Raw genomic sequence first — 23,415 nt, 5'->3', positions numbered from 1 at the left:
CAATTCAGAAAATTTGCCATTGATTCCAGTCAATCACGTTGGTTTCTCTATAATAAATTCACTCATTCTTTCAGTTCATTAGGGATGCTGGAATTGAATGTCGATAGATTTTACTGCAGTAGAGTCTTCAAGTTTGATTTAGGTGAGCAATACTTGTTGCTTTAGAACCGGCAGAGTCCTCTGAATCCTCAGTTTGAGTCGTCAGTTTGAATGCAATATCCATTTGTTCTGTCCAATACTAATCGTAAATAGAACAGTTACTATCATAGGAATGTGCTTGTGATTACATCCTAAAGATTTAGTGAGGGTTTCACTTGCCACTTCCTTAGAGTGCTACTTCTCTGTAGGAAAGTTTAAAGATTATAGAGTTATTTACTGTTGTACAGTAGTTCAACAGCTTTTTTCCTTCCCATGAAAATAGTGTCTATGTGAGACAAGTAATTTGCTGTAATAGGAACAGACCAAAGTTGTTGTTAGGCTCCTTTCATCTTCACTTGCAGTGTGGAAAGCTTGGTTTGGATTTAGTTTGGTCCCATGGGCTAAAATTTGTCACTATACTTAAGCTTTGAAGCTTTCTGGAGGAAAGCTATCCCAAAGACAGGAGTTCTTTCGCTGCAGACCTCCCTAGGAAGTGCAATGTAGTCCTTCCATGGTGCTTTCTGTGTGTGTGTTATGCGGAGGGTGACAGCATCTTAATTCCTACATCGATGCCCTGACCACCAGCATCGCACGTGGTAGAGTCCCACTTCTGATCCCATGTGCTGTGAGTGACCAGGTGTTTGCTGCCCCATCCATATTTTTCAGAATTAGTTTGGCAGCATCCACTGGGAGATACTCTGTGGGGTGATAGTGAACTTTCTTCTCTGTCTGCAGCAGCTGATCTGTGAAGATGTCTCAAGGGAACTGAAGCTCTTCCTTTTGAACCCTTTTTTTTTTTTTTCTCAAAGGAATAAAACAACACACAAGCTGAATTACTTTCTGGAGTCCTTTCCCCTGTGATTACTTCACCCACAACTGACCGTCTTGTCCTTGGAACATGGGATACCTGGCAGTGGGTGCAAAAAAGACCCAAAAGAGCATGCCGTTGAGTTGATCCCCTGTAGGATTGCACCACAACTTTGCCATTCTTGTGTAAAAATTCAGGATCCCTGAACAAAGTCACATATCCCTTTGTTTAAGAGTGTGATTGCTCTCTGTCCTTACAGCCCATGATTCATACTGGTTGCTGGCTAACCAGCTTCAAGCTGGGCAGGTGCACTGCAGCGGTGACAGACATCTATGAGTCTTCATTTCTTCTTGCTTCTGTCAGTGTGTTCCTGGGTTGTGCAGGGAGAATTGACAGGGTACACATTCACACCCAATGTGGCTTTCTGCCCAAGACTGGATAGAGGGATACTGGCACCTTTTCCAGAAAAGCAAAGCTCAGGTTCTCCTTAGCGTTGTGGAAGAAACTGTGTACTACTTGCCTCTCTGGGGCATGAGGCCATATCCTGACCACAGAGTCCAAGCTTGGTTTAGCCACAGCTTCACTTCTCACAAGCTGAAAGGGCACCTTTCTGCAAGGTTGTGGGACCCATATTACGAATCTGATGCCGGTGTTGAGAAAGTCCTCCAGTGGTGTCAAAGAGCCTTTCTGTCTTGAATGAAATGAGGAGTGGTCTGTGTTGTTTGCCTCGGTGGACAATAGGAGAGGAGCAGAGCATCCCACAGACAATTTCGTGGCTGACATGGGATATAACTGGGTGCTTGGTAACATGGCATCTTTTGGGGGGATTTGTGAGCTTTCTGGGTGGTTCAGGAGAGTTAGACAGTGCGTGTATGTTTTGCAGATGCTGAATGAACACGTGACTGTGTCACTTATGCCTTCATCTGGATCATAAGTACTGGGTACTTCACTTGAGTCACAACAACCCCATGCAATGCTACAGGCTAGGGGAGGAGTGACTGGAAAGTTGCCTGGGGGTATTGGTCGATAGCCAGTTGAATAAGCCATCAGTGTGCCCAGGTGGCCAAGAAGGCCAACGGCACCCTGGCTTGTATCAGAAGCAGAGTGGCCACCAGGGTCAGGGAAGTGATTATCCCTCTGTACTCTGCTCTGGTGAGGCTGCACCTCAAGTACTGTGTTCAGTTTTGGGTCCCTCACTACAAGAAGGACATTAAGGTGCTGGAGCATGTCCAGAAAAGGACACAGAGCTGAAGTGTCTAGAGAACAAGCCTTATGAAGAGCAGCTAAGGGAGCTGGGGTTGTTTAGTCTGGAGAAAAGGAGGCTCAGGGGAGACCTTATTGTTCCTTATTATTCCTATAGTTACCTTGAAGGAGGCTATAGCAACGTGGGGATTGGGCTCTTCTCATAAGCATCAAGTGATAAGACAAGAGGAAATGGAGTTAAGTTACGCCAGGGGAGGTTTAAGTTGGATATTAGGAATTTTTCACTGAAAGGGTTGTGAAGGATTGGAACAGCCTGCCCAGGGAAGTAGTTGAGTCACCATCCCTGGAGGTCTTCAAAAAACATGTTAGACATAGAGCTTAGTGACATGGTTTAATGGTTAACCTAGCAGTGCTAGGTTAAAGGTTGGACTAGATGGTCTTAGAGATCTTTTCCAACCTAAATGGTGATTCCAACCTATGATTCTGTTATTCTATAATGTCCCCACCAGGGTTTGGACTGAGCTAGTAGAGGAAATTCCAATGTAATTTCTTCTGAAAAGAATCTGGTTTGAGTGCAGCCAAAGTGCTCTGTGAACAGTCAGTGAAAATAAAGAACGTGCTTCAAAGCCTCACTGAAGCTCTGAACCAAAATGATAATGTGGACAGGGGATTTTTAAGAGAAGCCCATACTTTGATTAGTAAATTTTAAGCTAAATTAAAATTTTGACAAAAAATATAGGAAGACCAAAGAGTTTTAAATCTGTTGTTGGTAACAATAATAATAATCTGTGTCAGATTTCTAACAACATGATACATCTAACTGATATCTGAGGAATATGGATATTTGGACATTGAAATAGGAAGGTAACCTCACTAACCTACTTCTCCCTTGAGACCTGAACTCTGTATTGTTCACCTTTATTCATAGGTGAACCCTTACATGCTTGGATCAGGTACTGCAGTTTGATAAATTACCATGCATTAGCTGATATGTAATAGACACCTGAGTCTGTCAGTAATGGACTCCATGTACTTTCTTAACCTCTGAAAATATAGATATTTTGGCACAATCTGTACTTTGTTCACTGAGGAATATAGTAAGTCATTTTCTTTGCATTTGCTGCATATGGTCTGAAATTAGACCTGCTAAGGTATTGCAATTTAGCTGATGTGCCAAAATGTCTTATGTTATAGCAATATCTGTGGAGGCCCAAGGAATTAGTATAAAATAGTATAGCTTCACTGGTTTTGATGTAGATAAGATAATTTATTCTTGAGGAAGCTCTCAATTTCATAGCTTATGGTCAGTCACCTCTATTTTGGTTGCTTCTGTTCTCTCAGAAATCTCTAATGCAATTTTCTCACTCGCCCGGTGACACCTGCAATTTCTCATTGTTTCTCATAGGATCATATAATCGCAGAATATCCCAAGCTGGAAGGGACCCACAAGGACCATTGAGTCCAACTCCTGGCTCCACACAGGGCCACCCAAAAACCAGACCTGATGTCTGAGAGCTTCTTGAACTCTGGCAGCTTGGTGCCATGACCACATCCCTGGGGAGCCTGTTCCAGTGCCCGACCACCCTCTGGGTGTAGACCCTTTCCCTAACCCCCAGCCTGACCCTCCCCTGTCCCAGCTCCATGCCGTCCCCTCGGGTCCTGTCACTGTCCCCAGAGAGCAGAGCTCAGCGCCTGCCCCTCCGCTCCCCTCGTGAGGGAGCTGCAGGCTGCCATGAGGCCTCCCCTCAGCCTGCTCTGCTCGGGGTTGAACAAACCAAGGGACCTCAGCTGCTCCTCATACATCTTCCTCTCCAGACTCTGCACCATCTTTGTAGCCCTCCTTTGGACACTCTCTAGTAATTTTATGTCCTTACTTTGTGTCAACCAAAACTGCACACAGCACTCGAGGTGAGGCCACACCAGCACAGTGCAGAGCAGGACAATCCCTTCCCTCAACTGGCTAGCAATGCTGTGCCTGATGCACCCCAGGATGTGTCTGGCCTTCCTGGCTGCCAGGGCACACTGCTGGCTTGTGTTCAGCTTGCTGTCGATCAGAACTCCAGATCCCTTTTTGTGGGGCCACTCTCCAACATCTTGTCCCCCAGTCTGTACATCTGTCCAGGGTTGCCCCATCCCAGGTGCAGAATCCAGCACTTGCTCTTCTGAACTCCTTTTATCTTTTTCCATGCTCTTTCTTCATCATGAAGTCTGTTTTGGGGGGAGGTGAGAAGTTATCTGCATCACCTGGGAGAAGAGCAGGAGGAGGAGAAAGGATATATGTGAGCCTTGTGAGAACATGTACAAGTTAGGTGGGAGCTCAGATTGCTTAATGTGTGGTGGAAGGAAGCAAAGGGCCCATCTGATATGTGTCTAGCACTGGTTCTGTTTCCTAAGCTTTTATTCTTTTGATTCCAAAATTCGGAGCTCTTTTGTCACAAAACCATGTATTTTTCACATAAAATCCAAAAACTACAAAAGTTTCTCCCAAGGATTATCTGCGTCTGGCTGACCTTATTGCACAAAACTAAGAACAGTCTGCTGAGATTATTTAAGAAAAGATAGCATCCTTTTTAACTTTTCATATATGAAGGCTGGTAGTTTCCTAGAAGTAGTGTTCAGGAAAAAGCTCTGCTTTAGTAGATGAAGAGAGAAAACAATGTTGTTGTCTGTTTTGTTTTGTTGTGTTTTAAATTGCATATTCACATAGGCATCTGCATATTTGTGAATACTCTATAGTTCCGGTCCATTAATAGGACACCTACAAGGTGTCTAGCTGCAAATGAAACCAAAATGTACTAGAGACAAATGGCACGATAACATTCCAGAGTTGTAATATTTATGCAAGCTGGGATGCTTAAAAACACAATGGTGTTAGTCTGTTTTGCTGTTGATTCATGAAGAACATAGGCAAAATAACTCCCACTAATGGTAGCTGAATAGAAATTAGATTGTGTAGTGTGGAGTGAATTTTAATCCAACTTCTAAAGATTTATTTGTTTAAACCACATATTATTAACACATATGCAAAGCATTCAAAAGATTTAATAATTAGTAGTGTTTTATCATTGTAACACCAGTTATCCAAGTTTGCTAATACCTTTCACATTGGGTTTCCATTTAGAATTGACTCTTTAGAAGTACAGTCTCTGAACAAAGACATTAATTTCTCTTAGTGTACACTTTTCTTTTTACTATGTAATTATTTGTGTAGGTTTCACCCCATATGAAAGCTGTACTATGTATATAAATCACAATGATAACCTGCATGTAGCAACACTAATTGTAGTCTAATTACTGCATATTTAAACTTAAATTGTGAAGTATTCTGCTGATGAAGATACATTAATTCCTTAATTAATAGTCTTCTAAGTGTTACTGCTTAACATCTATCTGCCTTTAACTTTAGGGTATGTCTACACTGCAGTCCAGCTCCCGATTACAGTATAGTTGCAGTAACACAGGTTCAAGCTGCTAAGCACCTTTTAAGGGTCAAAGATAATCAGCACAGCTTGTTCTTTTCTGCTGTGGCTCTTGGTCTCTGATCTGTTTGTCTCAAAGTAGCTTAGATTTTTCTAAAGGAGCTAGTCTTATTTTTGTCTTAGGGAAAGAGTTTATCATGCCATTTTAGATGGCCTGCAAACAAAGTAAGGCTTCTCTGTCAACCTCCTCCATACTGGAACAGAATTAAGATGTACACAGAAAAAGGGGATTAAATGCAGTGTAGATGTCCATAAGTGGTGAGATGGTTTTTAGGTTCTTGGGGTCCAGTCTCGGTAGTTTAAGAGGCCCTAAAAATGATGGGTTTTGATAAAGTTAGTGCTGAAAAAGTTACTCCTCTAATGAGGAGAGGGTGGGAGATTTTTGGTAGTGTTCACTTTAATGTTCTGATTTTTTTCCTTGTTTGAATCCTATAGTGGGAGAAGAAAAATGTTGATTTCAGAGTTGTTTTTTTTCCCCTCTCTCTCTCTCTTTTTTTTTTTTTTTCTTTCTTTCTGGTTACTTAATGATTCTCAGACTAATTTGTAGTGTTTGAAATATATTTTACATTTTTGAAGCATGTCCAGTCTAAGAACCTTATAATATGTGAAATGCCACTGCAGAGTTGAGTTTGGTGGGAGACTTGTGTTTCCAGCTCCTAACCCTGCAAGCAGGCAATTTGGCACAGCACCATAGCAAGTTACACACTACCCCCCTATCACTTTTTATATTTTGAAGTACTTCTTTTGTAATTTGCTGGGAGTCAGTCATGGCAACACCAAGCTGAAACAAATCTTGAGAAAACAACAGATAAAACAAAAGACTGCAGTTTTAAAATCCAGAATTGGAACTGAAATGATTAAAAATAACTTCCAGTGGAGTACGCTACTGTATATGCTAGTACACCTTCTTTAAACATAATTTTCTCTGAAGCTGAAATTAGAAAATGGAGTAAGGAGTAATTCCTGTATTCTTTTTCAGTAAGGACACAAGTTACAGTATACCACTTCACACTAAGATGAGATTTACCCTTTACCAGTTTGACACTTTCCCCTGTAAATTGGGAGTTTAGGGAATAAGCAGTAGATCCGACCTGCCTTTCAAATCTGGACTTAAACTTTCATTTCTTTCAGAACCTGCTTTATACAGGCTGTACTTGGAGTTCTGTTCATGCAATGTACTTCAGTCACCAGCTAGGACAAAGAATGAAGCTTCTTGAGCAGTGAAGGTCATGCTCATGTTCTCATGTGTTGCATGCGCTGCATTAAACTGCACGCCTACGGTTCTTGAACTGTGCTTTGAACTCAAAAGAAACTTTGAAATGCATATTGCCTTTTGAACCACTACTGGTCACAAATCTTAAATAGCTCTTCTTCACTGAGTTGTGTGATTGAGTAGGTATTTTGAGAAAGATGAGTCAGGGCAGACCACATATCTACATTTTAAAAAAAACCACAGCAATAAAAAAAGGTCCAAGAGTAAGCAGACGTGCTTTTTTGTCATATAAACAAGGACCTGGTAGTTTTTTCCCATCCCTGGTTCCTAAACCAAGAAAACTTCTGTGCCTTCAGTAGAGAAATGTTCAGCCACAACTGATTTAAAAACAAGAAGAGCGAGATTGAATAAGCCAGCTTATTAATATTACGAGCTCAGTTTTTAGTGCTGTTCACCCTTAAGAAGTTTCTGTGGAGTCTCAGGTTGGCAGCAGCCACCTAAATGTTGTTTAATATGCTGAAGTGCTCTTTTGAGTGCTGAATGGTGGTTGTGTAGGAGTGATAGATGGGGGCACAAATGGCATACAATAAATTCCTAACCAGTGAGGCCTAACCACGTTGTAGGTGTGGCAACGCTGCTGAGAGCCCAACTAAATAAGCTCTGAGAGCTTTGTGCATGGTCTGTGAAGGACCAGGTCAGAAATCTCCGTTGAGGTGGCTTTGAAGAAGCAGCTGTAGCTCCAGTAACAAAGGGGGCAGTCCTAGGACAGGTCCAAAAGGGGAGAGAGAAGTTGCTCAACCCTCAAGGCCACAAGACAATATAACCAATATGTCCAATATAACCAAGCAAAGGCATGCTGGGGGTAAAGCAGAGCAGGCAGCGAGTAGAAGGCAGCACGTCTCAGCCCGGTTCCTGGGGAGCAGAAAAGGAGCCTGACATTGTGGAGCTTTCCCAACAGTCCTTCTTCCTCCTTGTTTTCGCAAAGCACTATTTTAAGTCCTGTGAAGTAGAGAGTGTTTACGTTAGGTACAACCCACCTTTCGGCTAAAAGCATTGTGATTTTGCCACAGCAAAGGCAGGAATTTACGGAGCGATGTTTGTGTGCTAACAAAAGCTATTTATTCCTATTGTTCTGGGGAGCGGGCGAGTTATCGCGAGTCGCACATTTTCAGGAGTAAGCGTGCACGTTGGTGAGCAGCCCCTTTCCTTTGTTCCTGCGTAGAAGGGGGAAGCGGCAGGAACCGAGGAGCTAATTTTGCCCTTCGGTGGAGCAGGGACGCGCCATGTTAGGCCGCGTCCCTGCTTCCTGTTTGGCAGGCCTGGGTGTAAAACAGCTCCCAGGCCAGCACCCGGCCCCAGTTTTTCCTGAACAGACGGATTCGGTGCTTTAACCAGTTGTTTCCTGCCTGATAAGATGACGGAATAAAAAGGCTGAAGAATCAAAGGGGCTGCCCAGCCTGTTGGGGTGTCGCCTTTATTTTGGCCAGTCTGTATTGTCCCCAGATGTTGCGGCAGCTGGGAGGAAATGCAGAGTTTGGTGTCTGAGGTATAAAGGCAAAACTCTGCTAAACAAGTGACTTTTTAAATGTGGTATGTCAGAGAAATCTGGACATGAAATAAGTCGCTGGGTTTTATTTCTAGGGAAATTATTAACAAAACTGATCTGGATCCATGAATAGTCCTGACAGCCATGACAGCTTTTCAGTGGAAAAATGAGTTACCAGGAGTGCCTCTAGGTCCGGTCCTGAGCACCCCCCTACAGCATGCAGTACCCTCGCTGGGGTCTCCAGAACCATGCCATCTGTAGCATCATATTACTTTTTTCACTGTAAAAGGGGAGCATGCTCATGTAAGCAGATTTTTTTTTAGTCCATAGTCTTAATTTATTAATTTACATAAAACAGAATAGTGGATTCGGATACAGAAGGTGATAGTATTTTACAGCCTGTGAACAGATGGGAAATTATATTATTTGCAGTATGAGTCGCATTCTTGAATACATGAAGAAAAAGGCATGTCCGTGATGTCTTTTTGGCTATGGTATGTCACTGCTGGCTGTAGTGTCTATTTCCATATGCTAAAAAAAAGCATATTTTCTGTCAGAAAAGACCCAAACTTATGATCAGGTAGGTTGGTATCAGCTTGGGTATTGCCTGTAATGGAAGCCTGATTAAACTGACAATATTTCAACCTATATTACTTTTCTTTGGAACTTGCCCTCTTTTGCGACAATAATTGTAATTTAATATCATGTCCAGTTGGCAGTTCCTTCCTACATTGCCTGGCTTATTTGTGGTAATGACATTTTTGGTATGTCGTCTAGAGATAAAGCAGAATATTTTAGATCACTCATTGAGTCATTCAATGTTGTCATAAGTATTAAGTCATAAGACTTAGTTATTTTGAGGTTGTTGTTTCTACCAGTGAACCAAAGGACCTGGTTTGTGTTCAGGATCTACAAGCTTTTTCCATGATTATATTGCAATAATGAAGTACTTAAAACTTATCAGAGAACCTGTAGCTAAGCTCCCCAGTTATGAATTGCAGAAATTATTTTGAGATCTTCTACTTAGGTATTTGGTTTTGTTGGAAGCCAGACAATTCTTTGTAAAAGACCTTTATAATTAGCTTTGTAAAAAAATTATTAAATCCCCGTTATCTGACTAATATTTTTAGCAGAACACTTATGATTTAGCTGACTGCTTCAAAGGTGTGTATGTGCAAATACCTCCTTTACTTCTGTACAATTTAGCATATCTGAAAATGAAGAGCCTGAAAAAAATCTGCAGTGATAGTAGACCTTTCAGGTGGCTTTGTGAAGATCTCCTTGTAGTGAGTTTCCCAAAAGAGACCAAACAAAACAAAAACAAACAAGCAAATGTTCTGTTTCAGTAAAAATTAGGCAGTTAGCTTAGTTAGTTTTTTCTTCTCGTTCTACTTCTTCTTCTCCTCTTTCTTATCCTCCACCTTCTTCTTCTCCTTCTTCCTTTTTTTTTTTTTTTTTTCTTTTCCACAGAGGAAACAAAAAGCAACCAGGGAATGTCAGAAAGAAACAAAAAGATTTTTACACAGCTGTCCCGAGCCGTCTGGGTTTTTGTAGGCTGGTCTTTGCCTCCCCCCTTGGATTGAGCTTGCTCAGTGACAGCACATTTCCCCTGGAATTTTTCCACTATTTCCGAGACCTGGCTGTCTACTCCCTGTTCTTCGCTGCTGTGTTGTAACACCCCTGAATTAACTGCAGGTTCACAGCACTGTGCAGTAATTTTCATGCCCTAGAGTCTTTCAGACCTATGCTGTCGTGAGTAGTCTTGGTAGCTCCTCAATTAATGGAGTATTCTCTTCCTTCCTGCAAAGGCAACAACATAACCATTTTCTTCAGTCTTGTGGTGTCATTGAAACTCAAGGTTACTATGTGCAAGTCACCAATCTTTCTGTATTTTTATTTCAAGGCTGCTAAGATTAGGGTAGTAATGACTTTCATTTGATAGGCTCTTCCAGGTCTTTAAATTGAAGTTATTCTTCAAGAAGTATGTTCTCTTACTTCTGCTTTCTTAGGTAGCTCCTCATACTGGTTCCACCAGAAGAGTGTTCTCTGTAGGGAAGAGATACTTTGAAATTTTGAATGGTCTTGCTATGGATACTCTGCTGCACGCAAGGAGTCAAATACATAGCCTTGTCCACTCTGTTCCTCTGGGTTGGCAGTTATCAACTTCTGAGTACCATCAGAGTGCATTCAAGCATTTAGAAGGCCACAAGCAAGGGTTTGTGACTGAACAATCTGTCGTGCAGAACTTGTTTGTGCAAAAACTGTGTGGTGGATGACTTTAAGAAAGAGAAACAGACAGAGTTTAGGAAGAATCTTGTGATATTTAGGAGAAAAGAGGAGGAGGACTGATGTCCCCTGATGAGGCAACAAGAAAGACTGGAGAAAGCAGAGGCAAGAGTTGATAAAAGAATCAGCTCACCTCAAGGTTTGTTTTAAAATCAGGATCAGGGTTCTATCAGTGTTTATTTAGCAGCAGGAAACGATGATATAATATTGTGAGGCTATATGTTGTCCTTGTTAGCATTATGTATAACCTTCTGCTGAAATAAGTGCAGTAAAGATTCTGGTTCACAGTGTCCTTCTGCATTTATTCCAAGGTCAAATGTAATATATACGTGAAAAGTGGTTTCGAAACTTTACAGTCCTCAGTGTCATAAGACTAGTTACAAGAGGAAATTAGGGTTAACTTCCCAAGCAAAAGGAAAGTATTTTTAAAAAAGGATTATAAATCACAACCTGGCTTTGAGCATGAACTTCGTGTCCATTGCTTTGGAAATGTACCTGCGAATGTTACTGGCGCGTTTCCTTCTATTCCACATAAACATTCTCGGGCTGTTAAAGCTAAGGCTGCCAAAGTTTGGAGAGGTTTACTTTTGAGTGTGCTTAATTCAAATGACAAGAACAGTCCATTTATTTTGTGACCTATTTATAGCCATTAAACAAACCGTGGCATATGGATCTGCTTAACTTAATTCACTGCATTTGGTGGAAGATTAAGAGTGTGGAAAATACATTCATGAAAATAGGTATGCTTATGTCTGATACTGTATAAAGCTCTGTATACTGCAGAATTGTCATTTATTAAATAAAAATAGGACTGTGTTCCATAAGTGAAAGAATTAAAAATAAAATATGAATTTTAATACTTAAGATGACTTTTAGGTAACTATTTTAGCAGACCAAATATAAGGGGAAAGAGAGCGTAGTTATTTCTCATTATGAGCTATGTATGACCACACTGGTAAATCTCCAAAAACAGGATAAACACAAAAATGTGATTTATGTTCTGGCCCTTTTTAGTAACAACAACACATTTTGAAGCTTTTCTGATTGTGCTTCTTTTTCAAGGAGTTCTCAGCATGTTGAAAGAGTTGGTGTATTTTTCCATAACAAAGTATTTTTCTATTTCCTCTTTTACAAAACTGCTAACTGAAATTCTCTTTTTCACTTCTCAGGTTGTTTTTGAAGTGGTAACTTCAGGTCACCCTGGATATGTGGCCATTGATGAAGTGAAAGTTTTAGGACATCCTTGTAGTAAGTACCTACATGCTATTTTAAAGTCATCCCTCTAAACCAAATGTGCTACCGTGCTTCAATAAATGTTCAGCAAATGATACTGAAATAGTCAGAAAACAATGTCACTCCTATAAAAATAAGCTGAGTATGTATGTAATGTTGCTAGCATTTGAACATTTCACTGGCTTAGAAAACATATCCTATGTATAATTTGTGTAGAGCACTAGGCATGAACCCCAGACCCTACCTGGGTCATCTAATGACTCCTCCAGAATAAGAATCATGAAAATTTGTTAAACAGCTTTCTGTCAGCATCAAAAATTCAATAGCCATAAGCTGAGGCATTAATGAGGGGGAACGGGCAATGCAAGAGCTGAATTGAATTCATGTGACAACTTTTCCAAAGCGTAGCAGGAAAAAAACTAAGACGGCTCATGGCTGTGGCTTTACTAAACAAGATTTAGGATACTTTTCCAGGTATACTTCAGGATAATAGCTAAATTTCTGCATTTTTTTGAATTCCTTGTTTTTCGAATATGTTTCATTGTCCCCTTAGTAAGGGTGTGTAACATATAACTATCCTAAGTTCTTTTAAAACTGGTATAAAACCTTGTGAATTAAAGCTTTAATATAGTAATACAGTTATCTATTAACAGACTACTTACAGAAACAATTATTTCATATAATTGCTATCGGTTAAATAAGACTTACTAAGGTCATACATTAAGTTGTAGGTTGTAGTCTTACTGCCAAACAACCAAGTGGTGAAAAAGGCACCAAATTCTGTGTAATTGTCCACCCTCCTTTTATGATATATTTTACTTGTATGCATTCTTTGTGGTTTATAAGGGCTGCAGTTTAAAATAAAAAGTGATTTATCAGTTAATATTAGAGCACCTTATAAAAATTGTTTTAGTGTTAGTGGCAAGAAGACAGAGACATTTCTTGAAACATGGAGACAGTTATGCAGACTCAGCAGCTGTTATTTCTGAATCGCTTAGTTCTGATAAACACAGCAGGCTCTCATGTTGTTAGGCAGTATTTGTGCTTTTGCAGTTTGAATTTATATCTTTGGTTTGGCTAGGGTAAGTCTAAATCATCACTTTATCAGCATAATAATTTTTCTTATGCAGATTTTGAGAAGTTTGATCTATGCATTTGTTCTGTAAACCTGCAAGTAGCTCTTACTGATGGGGAGACCGAGTTACAACCCATAGTTTGTAGAGTTCTAACTTGACAGTGATGCAATACAGAAGCTTTAAGAAACAGTTCTTTCCTAGAATCGTAGAATCACTTAGGTTGGAAAAGACCTCCAAGATCTTTTCCAACCACTAAGACATCAAACTAGTTGCATTTTCTACTGAAAAAAAAAAAAAAAAAAAAGCATAAGAATTAGAATTGAGCTATCTTGTAGATAAAACTTTGCAAGACTTATAATGACTATTCTTTGTATATATTGACAGAAAAAAAACACTTTTTGGAATGATTAACTTTTTAAATAAAAATTGCAATGGGAAAATACATACTAGGGAGTTGTTAGGGTAGTATGGGCAAAGGCCAAGTAGTAAGCAAGCCTGCATGTAGACACAAAAAGCATGTGTTGTGGTGATTGGTTGGTTGGAGGTTTTACATCAATGTGTGTGTTTGCTTTTTTTTAAAAAAAAAAACACTAAAGACCCTTTCTACTTAGACCATACCTTCTAATTCGGAAACACATACTTCCAGAGTTCAGGAGGACTGAGTTAAAAATGAGTAGGGTAAAAGGAGATGGGAAAGAAAAAGAAATAGAAGAAGTGCCTGAAAAACGTGGAACTTGATGGAGAATTTTACTGGATAGTCAGACTGTAATAGTCTGGTAGGCAAAGAAGAGAACGATTTTGGCCTAGAGTCTGTCTGTCCTAATTCCATTGGGAAGTGCTTAAAAAAAAGAAAAGCACCGTGTCTAATAAATTTGCTAACAGAGCACTTATTATGAAAACATTTCCTCCTTTAGTTAAATATTAACTTGGGTGATTTTATTCCATCTCCTATTTCTTATACTGCCTTATGCCAGATATTAAATAATTTGTTTTCTGGAATTCTGGTAGCTGGTTGTTTATATGCTCCTAAAAAACTGTAATTTGTCCCAGTGATAAGCTCTTCTAAGAAAATGTCATCAACACTTTAAACAGTTGCAATGCTCTGCTAGAAAGCGTATGTTCAGTTTCTTAGTTTATTGCTAGTACTAATATTTCCATGACTGAAAGCAATGTTCCGTGCCTAGCTTATCTGCTAGCATAGACAGTGCAAAAATTCTCCTTGTCTGCAGTAGGATTTGAATGGCTGGTCAATAATGCCTTTTCAAGGGTGATTTTCTGTTTCAAATTTCTATCTTTTCTGTGTCGTGTTGTTGACTCTTTCCAGTAAAACAAAAATACACACGCTGCCTTTCCTCCTTCAGTAGACATTGTTTTTGTTTGAGTATCTGTTTCATTTGTTAGGTTATTTGCAGCTGTATTGCTTTCATTTTTACTGGGAGTGTTTTCTCTTTCTATATGAAAAGTAAGCATTGGGATGGAGAATGCATTGTATTTTGGCTTTGAAAAGAAAAAGAATTGTATTTAAAGAATATCACTGTGGTTGGTGAGAAGTGTTATGATGGCATTTTAGTTGTTTGGTATGCTACAGTTTAAAGCATCTCCTCTATAGATACTACCTGGTTAAAAAGAAATACCTGTTTCCCTGACAACATCATTCAACTTCTTACTGTTTTGTCTAGTCAGTAATGTAAGTATCTAATAGATTTTGGTTCAAAACATCAATTAGTTTTCAATATCATCCGTATTAATACAGTTTGTTATTGCAAAAGGGATGCTGAGCTGAGCTAATTCACACAGCAGGAACAATTAAATAGCACCCTTCTATTCTGCTCTTTCTCAGGTATAGAACAATAAAAGAATAAAATTAAAATAATCTAAAATACAATGTCTAGTCAGTGATTTGAATCTTTTAAAGTGGGGCCATTAAATACGTTCTGTGTCTTAATCATAGCCAGTATTTCCATGTTGCGTAAATTCAATACCTTTTCTTCTTCCAACAGCAAAAACTCCCCATTTCTTGCGTCTTCAGAGTGTGGAAGTCAATGCAGGACAATTTGCTACTTTTCAGTGTACTGCCAATGGGAAACTCAGTCCAAGTGACAGACTTTGGTTACAGGTAATTTATTTCTTTCCTAATACACTGAGGTCTGGGGGGAAGGGAGTTCTCCACTCTGAAAGGACTGTAAAACATATGAAAAATGGTAGAGCTGTCTGTTTGATCAATACTATATTTTAGAGTGCCTTTGAACTGCTGTGAACTGCTGTAGGTGTTCTGTGGTAGAAAATGATATTGGTTTTGTCTTCATGATTGGTTTTTATTCATGATCTATGGAGAAAACGAATAAATGCTAACTCCACAAGGAAGACCACATCGCTTTCTCCTAATGTTCTCTGCCTAACTGCAATATCACACATAATCATCTAATATCACATAATATCCTTAGCTCTCCTCTGCCTCTTTTTAAGCTAGTATTTTCAGCTAAAATTGTATTCTTTCTTTTCAAGTTTGGAGAAGACCAGTATGGCAGTCAAATCAGACTTTCTGCTTTACAGAGCCAAAGAATGTCGTTGAGCCTGTAACTTTTACTTATTCATTAATGTAGCTTCTAGATAGGTGTCGGATCTTCATTTAGAGGTTGTCTCACAACTCCTTGTCTGTATGTGTAACCTTGCATCAAAAAGATGCATCTTCCTTGATCTCTTTTAGTAACGGGATGCAAATCCTACTGCTGTCTTGCTGCTATCATGCCAGAGTTATCTGCTCTCCATTGCAAGCAGTAGCATGTATTTAGATTTAGCGTCAGGGATATACCACCCTCCAGATCTGTCTATCTTCCAGATGTGAAAAACATGCTAGAACTGAGATGTTGTCTGTGAGGAGGAAATAAAGATGCCTGCCTATGGAGATCAGTCAGATGGAGCTGTGATACTTGGAGGGGGAGGGACAGGAGAAATGGAAGCAATAGTAACAGGTGGGACTGTGAGATGAAATTCTCTGTTTTTGTTTTTGTCATTTAAACAATTTCAGGCTTTTAGTGTAGCTTGCCTTTCACCTCGCACTTGGTACACAATTTCATCAAGCGTTTTGGAAATGATTCAAATATGTGGGACAGGTTAAAAAGCTGGGTAGTTATATTTATATATACATATATATATATAAAACTACATGTGGGTAGTTACAGGAAAACTAGCACACAAATAAGAAAAAACACCTGAAAAGCAAAAACATGTATTGATCTGTATATGAACGATGAACTGTTAAGTCTACACAGAAAGAGCCTGATCAAAATGCAATGGAAGTCTTTGTTTTTATTTGGCTTTGTATGGGCATTTTCATCCTGTGCTGATAGAAGGCTGACATTTCTCTAACTCTCCAGCCATTTAAAGACAGTATTATACTGTTGAAATGGGAGAATTAGACTCCTGTCTTCCCTAAGCCACTGAGATTTTGTGAAAGCATGATTTTCCAGTCATGAAAAGAATTTAGCACGTATGGGGAAAATAATAGGTTGTTACATTGTCAGTGATAACCTTTCTAGAGCCTTTGAACTTTTGCATAATGCTCTTTTGTCAAATTGAAATTAGAATTCATAATAGGGAAATCCTGCTTCAGTTCTATAGTTTTTTCTGTAGGTTTCATGGCAGTGTAATTTCAGCAATACTGATTCCAGAATAACTTTGCTGAAATTAGTTAAGTGATTCTTTGCTTATACATGATTACAAGAAGACTTTTTTTTTCTCCATGTGAAGGATAAGAAAGTAGTGACAGACTGCTGCCAACTATTTTTTGAGGAATTTCATCTTCCTATGTGTCCAATGTTTTTTTAGCCTGCCCATATAACTGCTTCCAGGTGTGCTCTTGTATAAGAACACTTTAAAAGTTGGATCTCCTGGATTGCTTGGATTTGTTTTTGTACTTGTTTGCCAGTTTCCACAGATGTCTGCTTTAAGAGCAGTCAGACAGCTCCATGTGTGGGATATTGCAAATCAGGGCTAAGAGATACGCTTCCCAATAGCTGTGTGCTAGCATACCAGGTCACTGCAGGGTAAAAGATCCCCAGAGCTGGACTCTTCCCTCAGTCAGTGAGAGCATCTGGTTTCATGGTGTGATACTAACGAATTCTATGTATGTCTGTTTGTAACATCTCATGCCACTGCCACAGGACCACGAGTACAATGCAGCTATCTGTAACAGCTGTCAGAAAACGTGGTATCTTCTGTGTCGTATAACAGGTTAAATAGACATTAAAGGTCCTTTGGTTGCTGATAACGGTAGAAGCAATATTCAGTTAAAGAACATCTTAATGAAAGAGGTTCTTGTGTACACTAGAGCCAGAATAAAACGAGCACTGTTCTGTAGAAACATTTATGCTAGCACTCAGGTAATTCAAGGTTTTAGTGGTACTACAAACAGCTTGTGCAATCTCTCTGATATGCCGACTTCGTCCGCTAGTAATATAAAGTCTTTTCTTTGTTGAGTGGTTTCCTTGTATTTTTAAACCCTTAAGGGAAAACCGTAATAAATAAATTAATAAATAATTAAATACAAATGTGTGACGACAAAAGGAACCCCCATTTCTGTCAGGGGCCTTTCAGCATTTCAGCCACCATATTCCACATTCGGGAATATTCCATATTCCTAATGTGTTTGGACATGGCATTTCCAAAATATCGTGAGATAATTTGCTCCCAAATTATTTTCAATACCTGTCATTTTTTTTCCAGATTCACATTGTTAGTTTACCTGAAGTACACGTAAATTGCCTGTGAAATCACAGAACCACTGCATTCAATAACATTTCTGATTGCTTCCAGTGCTGGCAGGATTTCCCTCTTGTACTTCTATTTCTTTTATACAGTAGCCCCCAGCTTGTATGCAGCAGTAGACATCAAGTGTAGTACTACAGGTTTTTCTGGCAAGCAAATATGTTACTTTTTACACTCTGATGGACTGTTAGGGATATAAATTCCTTAAAAGAAATAAATAATTGTAACTTGGTAGGTTATCTTAGTCTCCTTGTATTTGCTGAGCAATTGTTGCAAATGGCACAGAGTTTCTTAGCTTAATAATGCCAAGGCCGTGAAACAGTCCTAAGTGAAGTCCATAGGTCCCCTCGCACCTCTATTTTTTAATTTTTTAATTTTAAATTTTTATTTATTTATTTATTCTTTATTTATTTTCAAGCTTATCCCACTTTTATTCCTTGTGGAACATTGAAGTCTGGAGTATTACAGAAGCTTTTGCAATTGAGGTGGTGATGGGGTACCACAACTCACAGGTTACTGTCAGTATGGGATGACTCTTTCTATTCTATTGAATGATTGAGAAAAAATGTCATCCCCATGCTGTTTTGCTCCCACTGTAAAGACTGTAGCAATTGCTGTAACTTTTTATTTTAAGTGAACTAATTCCTCTTTGAAACTACAAATTCCAGAAGTTGACACTAACAATAAGGAAAAGGACTAGGCACTAAACAAGTTGGGAGTCCCAAGAAAAGTAAATACAATTCAGAAAAGAAAAAGGATGTGTTCATAGGTGGGAGCCAAAGTTAGAATTTGGAAAGAAGTGAACATGTGGAAAACAGACCAGTTAATGGTCAAGTGAAAACGGCTGAGGCATTGTCTTCTGAAAAACTTGTATTAGAGCCAGTATTTAGTAAAATGGCAGAAGAAAAAAAAAAAAAAAAAAAGTATTATGGGAGAAAAAAAGGTAGAATTCTTTTTTTGAAAGAAACCTTCTTATGGTTCAGCCTTGCATATTGAAAGAACAAACATTTTGCTTTCCAGCACCAGCTTTCAGCCAAGAATTTAAACAGCAGTTTACAAAGAAAAGTAAAGTTTAGAAAATTGGGGGTTTACTTAAAAACAGGTATCTTCCACTGCAAGCCAAACATATACAAGTATACAGATTTTCTTCTCTGCAGGTGTATGAAGTTTGAACTTGCATGTATTGAATATTTAAATATACAAAATATTATACTCAATAGTAACTGAAATTAAAATTATTACCAAATGAAAGCTGGTTAAAAATTAAAATAATTGTTTTCATGGCTATGCTTGGGAAAAGTTGTGCCTCTGCAGCCTTTTTATGGCACTTTCCTTGCTCAGTGTCCACTGATGTTACTGCAACAGCAAGTGCTGAGTACTTCTGGGAAATGACCTGAAAGATTTAAATTGGGTAACTCAGAGGTAAATTGGGTAACGTTCTTGAGAGAGTGGTTCCTCAACCAGTGGAAAGCTACATTTGATGAAAGAAAGAGGTCATCACTTCAATGAATTAATATTTTTCCTGGCTTCCTTCTAAAAGTGGTTGAAAATCAAATAATTACTTAAAATATCATTCTGAGACACATTTCTTTATTGGAAAAATATAGACCTAAGAGTAAAACCTTGTCAAAATAACAACAGGATCTTGTAATAGGAGATGTCTCCAGTCTGTAGTAAGTGACAGCACCAGATGTACCAAAAGCAGGAGGCTGATAGGTGCTTCTGGAAGGGGAGAGGGTGAAACCTTTCAAACCTGTGGTTTATACATGCAGAATATGTGCTACCGTATTTGCAGCCAAGAAAGCAGAACATTGTCATTCTAGTGGCAAATCTACCATATGTAAACAGTTTATTGCCTGTTAATAAAGGATTTGGTGTTTGTTTGTTTGTTTGTTTGTTTGTTTTCTCACCTGAAAGCTGTCTTCCATGTTATCAATTTTCTTAAATAATCTTCTGCTGAAGGTATAAAGATGATGAAAGATTTAATTTCCCTTTACGCAAAACTTGTGTTTGTTATTTATTATTTTTTCAAAAGAATATATAAATTCTGTGTCGGAGAGAGTTCTGGAAAACAAACTATTTTCTTAGAAATAGGTATATACACTCACAAATGAGAAGCATTGAAAACATCCTTCTCAGAGTGTAGAACCAATGCTATCACTCCTGGCAAATTATAAAAACAAAAGATGTTTATAGGATGTACAAAATATTTTGTGTGCTTGTGTGTGCCTGCTCTTGATTATGTGCATTGCATAAAATATCCCAGGAGATTAACCCATTTCCTAGAGTTGCATAAGAATTTTTTGTTATGGTGTAAACTTTCTGAGGCTTTCATTTAATTCCATTTTCATGGATAACACCTAAGGAAAAAAAAATTCTTCAAATATTTTTCTAGTGCTAAGATCATGAAGCAGCATTTTACCTGTTAAAATGAAATCATACACACTTGTAACAACTTAGCAACACAAAAAGGTGGAACTAGTAATATAAATTGAGCAAAGAAATAGGCCTCAAGATGTTCTTTGGAATATTTAAAAAAAAAAAAAAAAGTTGGATCTTTTGGTGTTTGTGTGTACTGTGGGAATGCAAGAGGTCCCTCTTCCTCCTGCTCACAAACAACTCAGTCTTCCAAGACTGATCAAACTACCTTGTGCATGGCAAATTGCCGTGAACCCATTGATTTGAGAGGAGCTTTAACAACATGTAGCAACTGCAGATTTCGCCATGTATCCTGATGTACGTGCATCCTGGTGTGTTTAATGCCCTGCAGGAAGGGGAGAAGAGGGTGTTAATGAATAGATATTTTTATTATTATGTTTTGAATTCTGGTGATGTTTAATATTGTTTCTATTTTGTGGTATGTTGATTTCTTTGTGTTCCTCCCTCTCCTACAGTGTATATTTAGTGCCTTTCTTGCATCCTGTGTTTTATCAGCCAGTTCACAGATAGTACACAGCTGGGCTGATAACACCAGGGGGTTGTGCTGCCATTCAGATGGACCTTGACAGGCTGGAGGAATGAGCAGAGAAGAACCCTATGAAATTAATTAAAAGGAAATGCAAAGTCATGCCCCAGTGAAGGAATAACCCCATGTGACAGTACATACCTGGGGTCTGACAGGGTGGAAAGCAGCTTTGCAAAGAACCTGGCAGTCCTGGTGGAGAAGTTGACCGTGAGCCAGCTGTGTGCCCTTGCTGCAAAGACCAACAGCCTCCAGAGCTGCGTAAGGAGGGTATTACCAGAAAGTCAAAGGAGGTGATCCTTCCGTCTGCTCAGCCATGGGGAGACACATCTGGAATGCTGGGTACAGTTCTGGGCTCCCCGGTACAAAAGCAGACATGGCTACGCTGATTGATGGTTAAGGGACTGGAAGATCTGACATAAAAGGAGAGAGCTGGGATTTGTCCAGTATGGAGAAGGAAAATCTCAAGGGAAATCTTGGAGGGAGTAGGAACAACATAGCCAGATTCTTCTCCAAGGTGCTTAGTGCCAGGACAAGAAGCAATGGGCACAACCTGAAATATAGGAAATTGCACTTAATAGGAAATTGCACTTAATAGGAAATTGCACTTAAACATAAGAAAAAAAAAAACAAACATTTTTTATTGTTAGCCTGTTCAAACACTGGAACAGGTTGCTTAGAGAGACCACGGAGTCTCCATCGCTGCAGGTGCTCAAAATCTGACTGGACACAGTCATGAGCTCTAGTTGGCCTGCTTAGAGTGGGCGGGTAGGACCACCTCTCTCTAGAGCTCGCTCCTAACCATAATTATTTTGTGAATTTGTGATAGTGTTCCAAAATCACTATTCCTGTCTGTAGCATTTAGCAACTTGACTGATAAGGAAATTCTGAAATGGAATTTCTTGGGCGAGATGAGATGCATGTCGACGTAGATTCACTGTCTTTAAGTAGTTGACTAGATTCCCCCTGTTCTCCCACTTTAACGTCTTGGACTGTCTTTTCTCTTAATTCCTATTTATGTCAGTTTCTACTTATTTAAATATTTACTTAGTCTGTCATAAAGAAAGAGTCAGGAAATGCTCAGCAATAAGAAGAACAGCAAAGCAGTTAGGATGGGGATTTGGCTATCAATGAACACTGATCTGCTGAACCTCTGATCCCACTCAAGTTCTAGCAATTTAGGTGGAGGGTGTAGTATATTGCTAGGAGATTGTCAGAAATAGAAAATCATCTGCTGATGCGGAGGCTGCGGTCTAGCCCTGTGTATAAAATGGCAGTGGTGTAAGTGGCAAAAAGAAACTCTTTTTCCTAGAGAAGAACATTCAAATAGGTATTTTGAAGCATTGATGGAACAATGCACTGTTGCCAGTATATCCCTGTTTCTCCTAACTTAAGTATTTTTTACAGCCCGATTTTATAAACAGCTACATGCAAAACTGTATTGTTTATTTGGATTTGTGTTTATTTTAATTCCACTTGAGCTTAAATTTGCACAGTCACAATAAAATTTTAGGAGACAAACTTCAATTTTTCTGATTTTCTACATTTTAAGAACTTTTATAAAATATGATAGAAAGAACTAGTTTAATTTACATATTCTTTTTCCTTAAAGAGAAGCATAAAAAAGAAATGTGACAAATCTCAGCCTTCTAAATAGCAATTCGAACTTGATAAAATTTTAGTATGTTCATATGTATTAGAGATGCCACACCAAATACTTGCAATAAGATATCTATATTTAATTGTTCCACTCTAACTGTGAGCAAATGCATGTACCGCGTGCTTTATGCCTTTAGACAGTATATATTTAGATTGTATGAGAAATCAAATCTATTTTTCCATACAGATACCATAATTTCCAAAACGGTTCCTCTAATAAAGGAGTTGTTAGATCAGTTAGATCAGTTGTTAGATTATTCACAAATGCTTTGCTTATGTGAAAAGCTTTGTTGCAAACAGTTACATCACTTTTGTCTGGTCTATAGGGCTGAAGGCTTCATCACACTTACAGAAATCCTTTTCTCTATTCTTCTTCTATCTATTGGGATGCATTCTGCCATCAGTGATAACAGCAGCCAGGCTTCTTTTCCTGGGCTTGCTCTTTTTATTCTGACATATATGTAGATTTGATGAATCTTTCTTTGATGCTTGGATTTTTCAGAGATTATTCAGTTATTAGTGGTACCAGAGCCAAGGAGAAGTTACACAGTCGTGAAGAGTTAATGATAAATCCGAGATAAGATATGTAAGAAACAGAAAAACGTTTTGATATCGATGTACCTGTGAAGTGTTTTGACTTCAGTGACATTTCAGAGCTGACCAGCAGAAACAGTTGAGCCTAGTGTTTTTATTAGTAAACTGTGTAGCTGAATTTATAAAATGTCTTTGGAGTGTGGTAAGAAAGTATAGTAAAGGTGACTTTCCTCCTTGTATCCCACCTTTTCTTTTTAGGTTAGTGTCAGCGAGGCTGAGTGGCCCGTGAAGTGTTTTGTACTCTTACCATTGGCATTATTCTCTGAGTGCTGAGATGGCTTTGAAACTAAATCCTCAAAATCAGGGAAGTGGTGTACTGTCAGGAGTCCTGGAAATGAGTATTGCCAACTTGCCACCCTCTTGTTTTTACATCCAAGTGTAGTGAAATCTTTTCCACCACAGCAGTGTGCTGCCCAGGCTGGTTATTGCAAGGGATTTCTGAATGTTCCTG

General features: G+C 38.9%; 1 protein-coding gene across 9 annotated transcripts in view; it reads left to right on the top strand.

Annotated features, from left to right (window-relative positions):
- Positions 1–23,415, top strand: part of PTPRM (protein tyrosine phosphatase receptor type M) — a 463,558-nt gene that overhangs the window by 147,261 nt on the left and 292,882 nt on the right. For all 9 annotated transcript variants that reach the window (XM_084510811.1, XM_084510807.1, XM_084510806.1 and 6 more), the window contains exons 4-5: positions 11,843–11,921; positions 14,983–15,098. In XM_084510811.1, the coding sequence (XP_084366937.1) occupies positions 11,843–11,921; positions 14,983–15,098 (195 nt within the window). The remainder of the gene's footprint in view (positions 1–11,842; positions 11,922–14,982; positions 15,099–23,415) is intronic.

This window comes from Aythya ferina (assembly GCF_964211825.1).
Source record: "Aythya ferina genome assembly, chromosome: 2".
Lineage (NCBI taxonomy): Eukaryota > Metazoa > Chordata > Aves > Anseriformes > Anatidae > Aythya > Aythya ferina.
The sequence above is the reverse complement of the archived record's forward strand: the minus strand, read 5'-3'. Positions and strand labels throughout refer to the sequence as shown.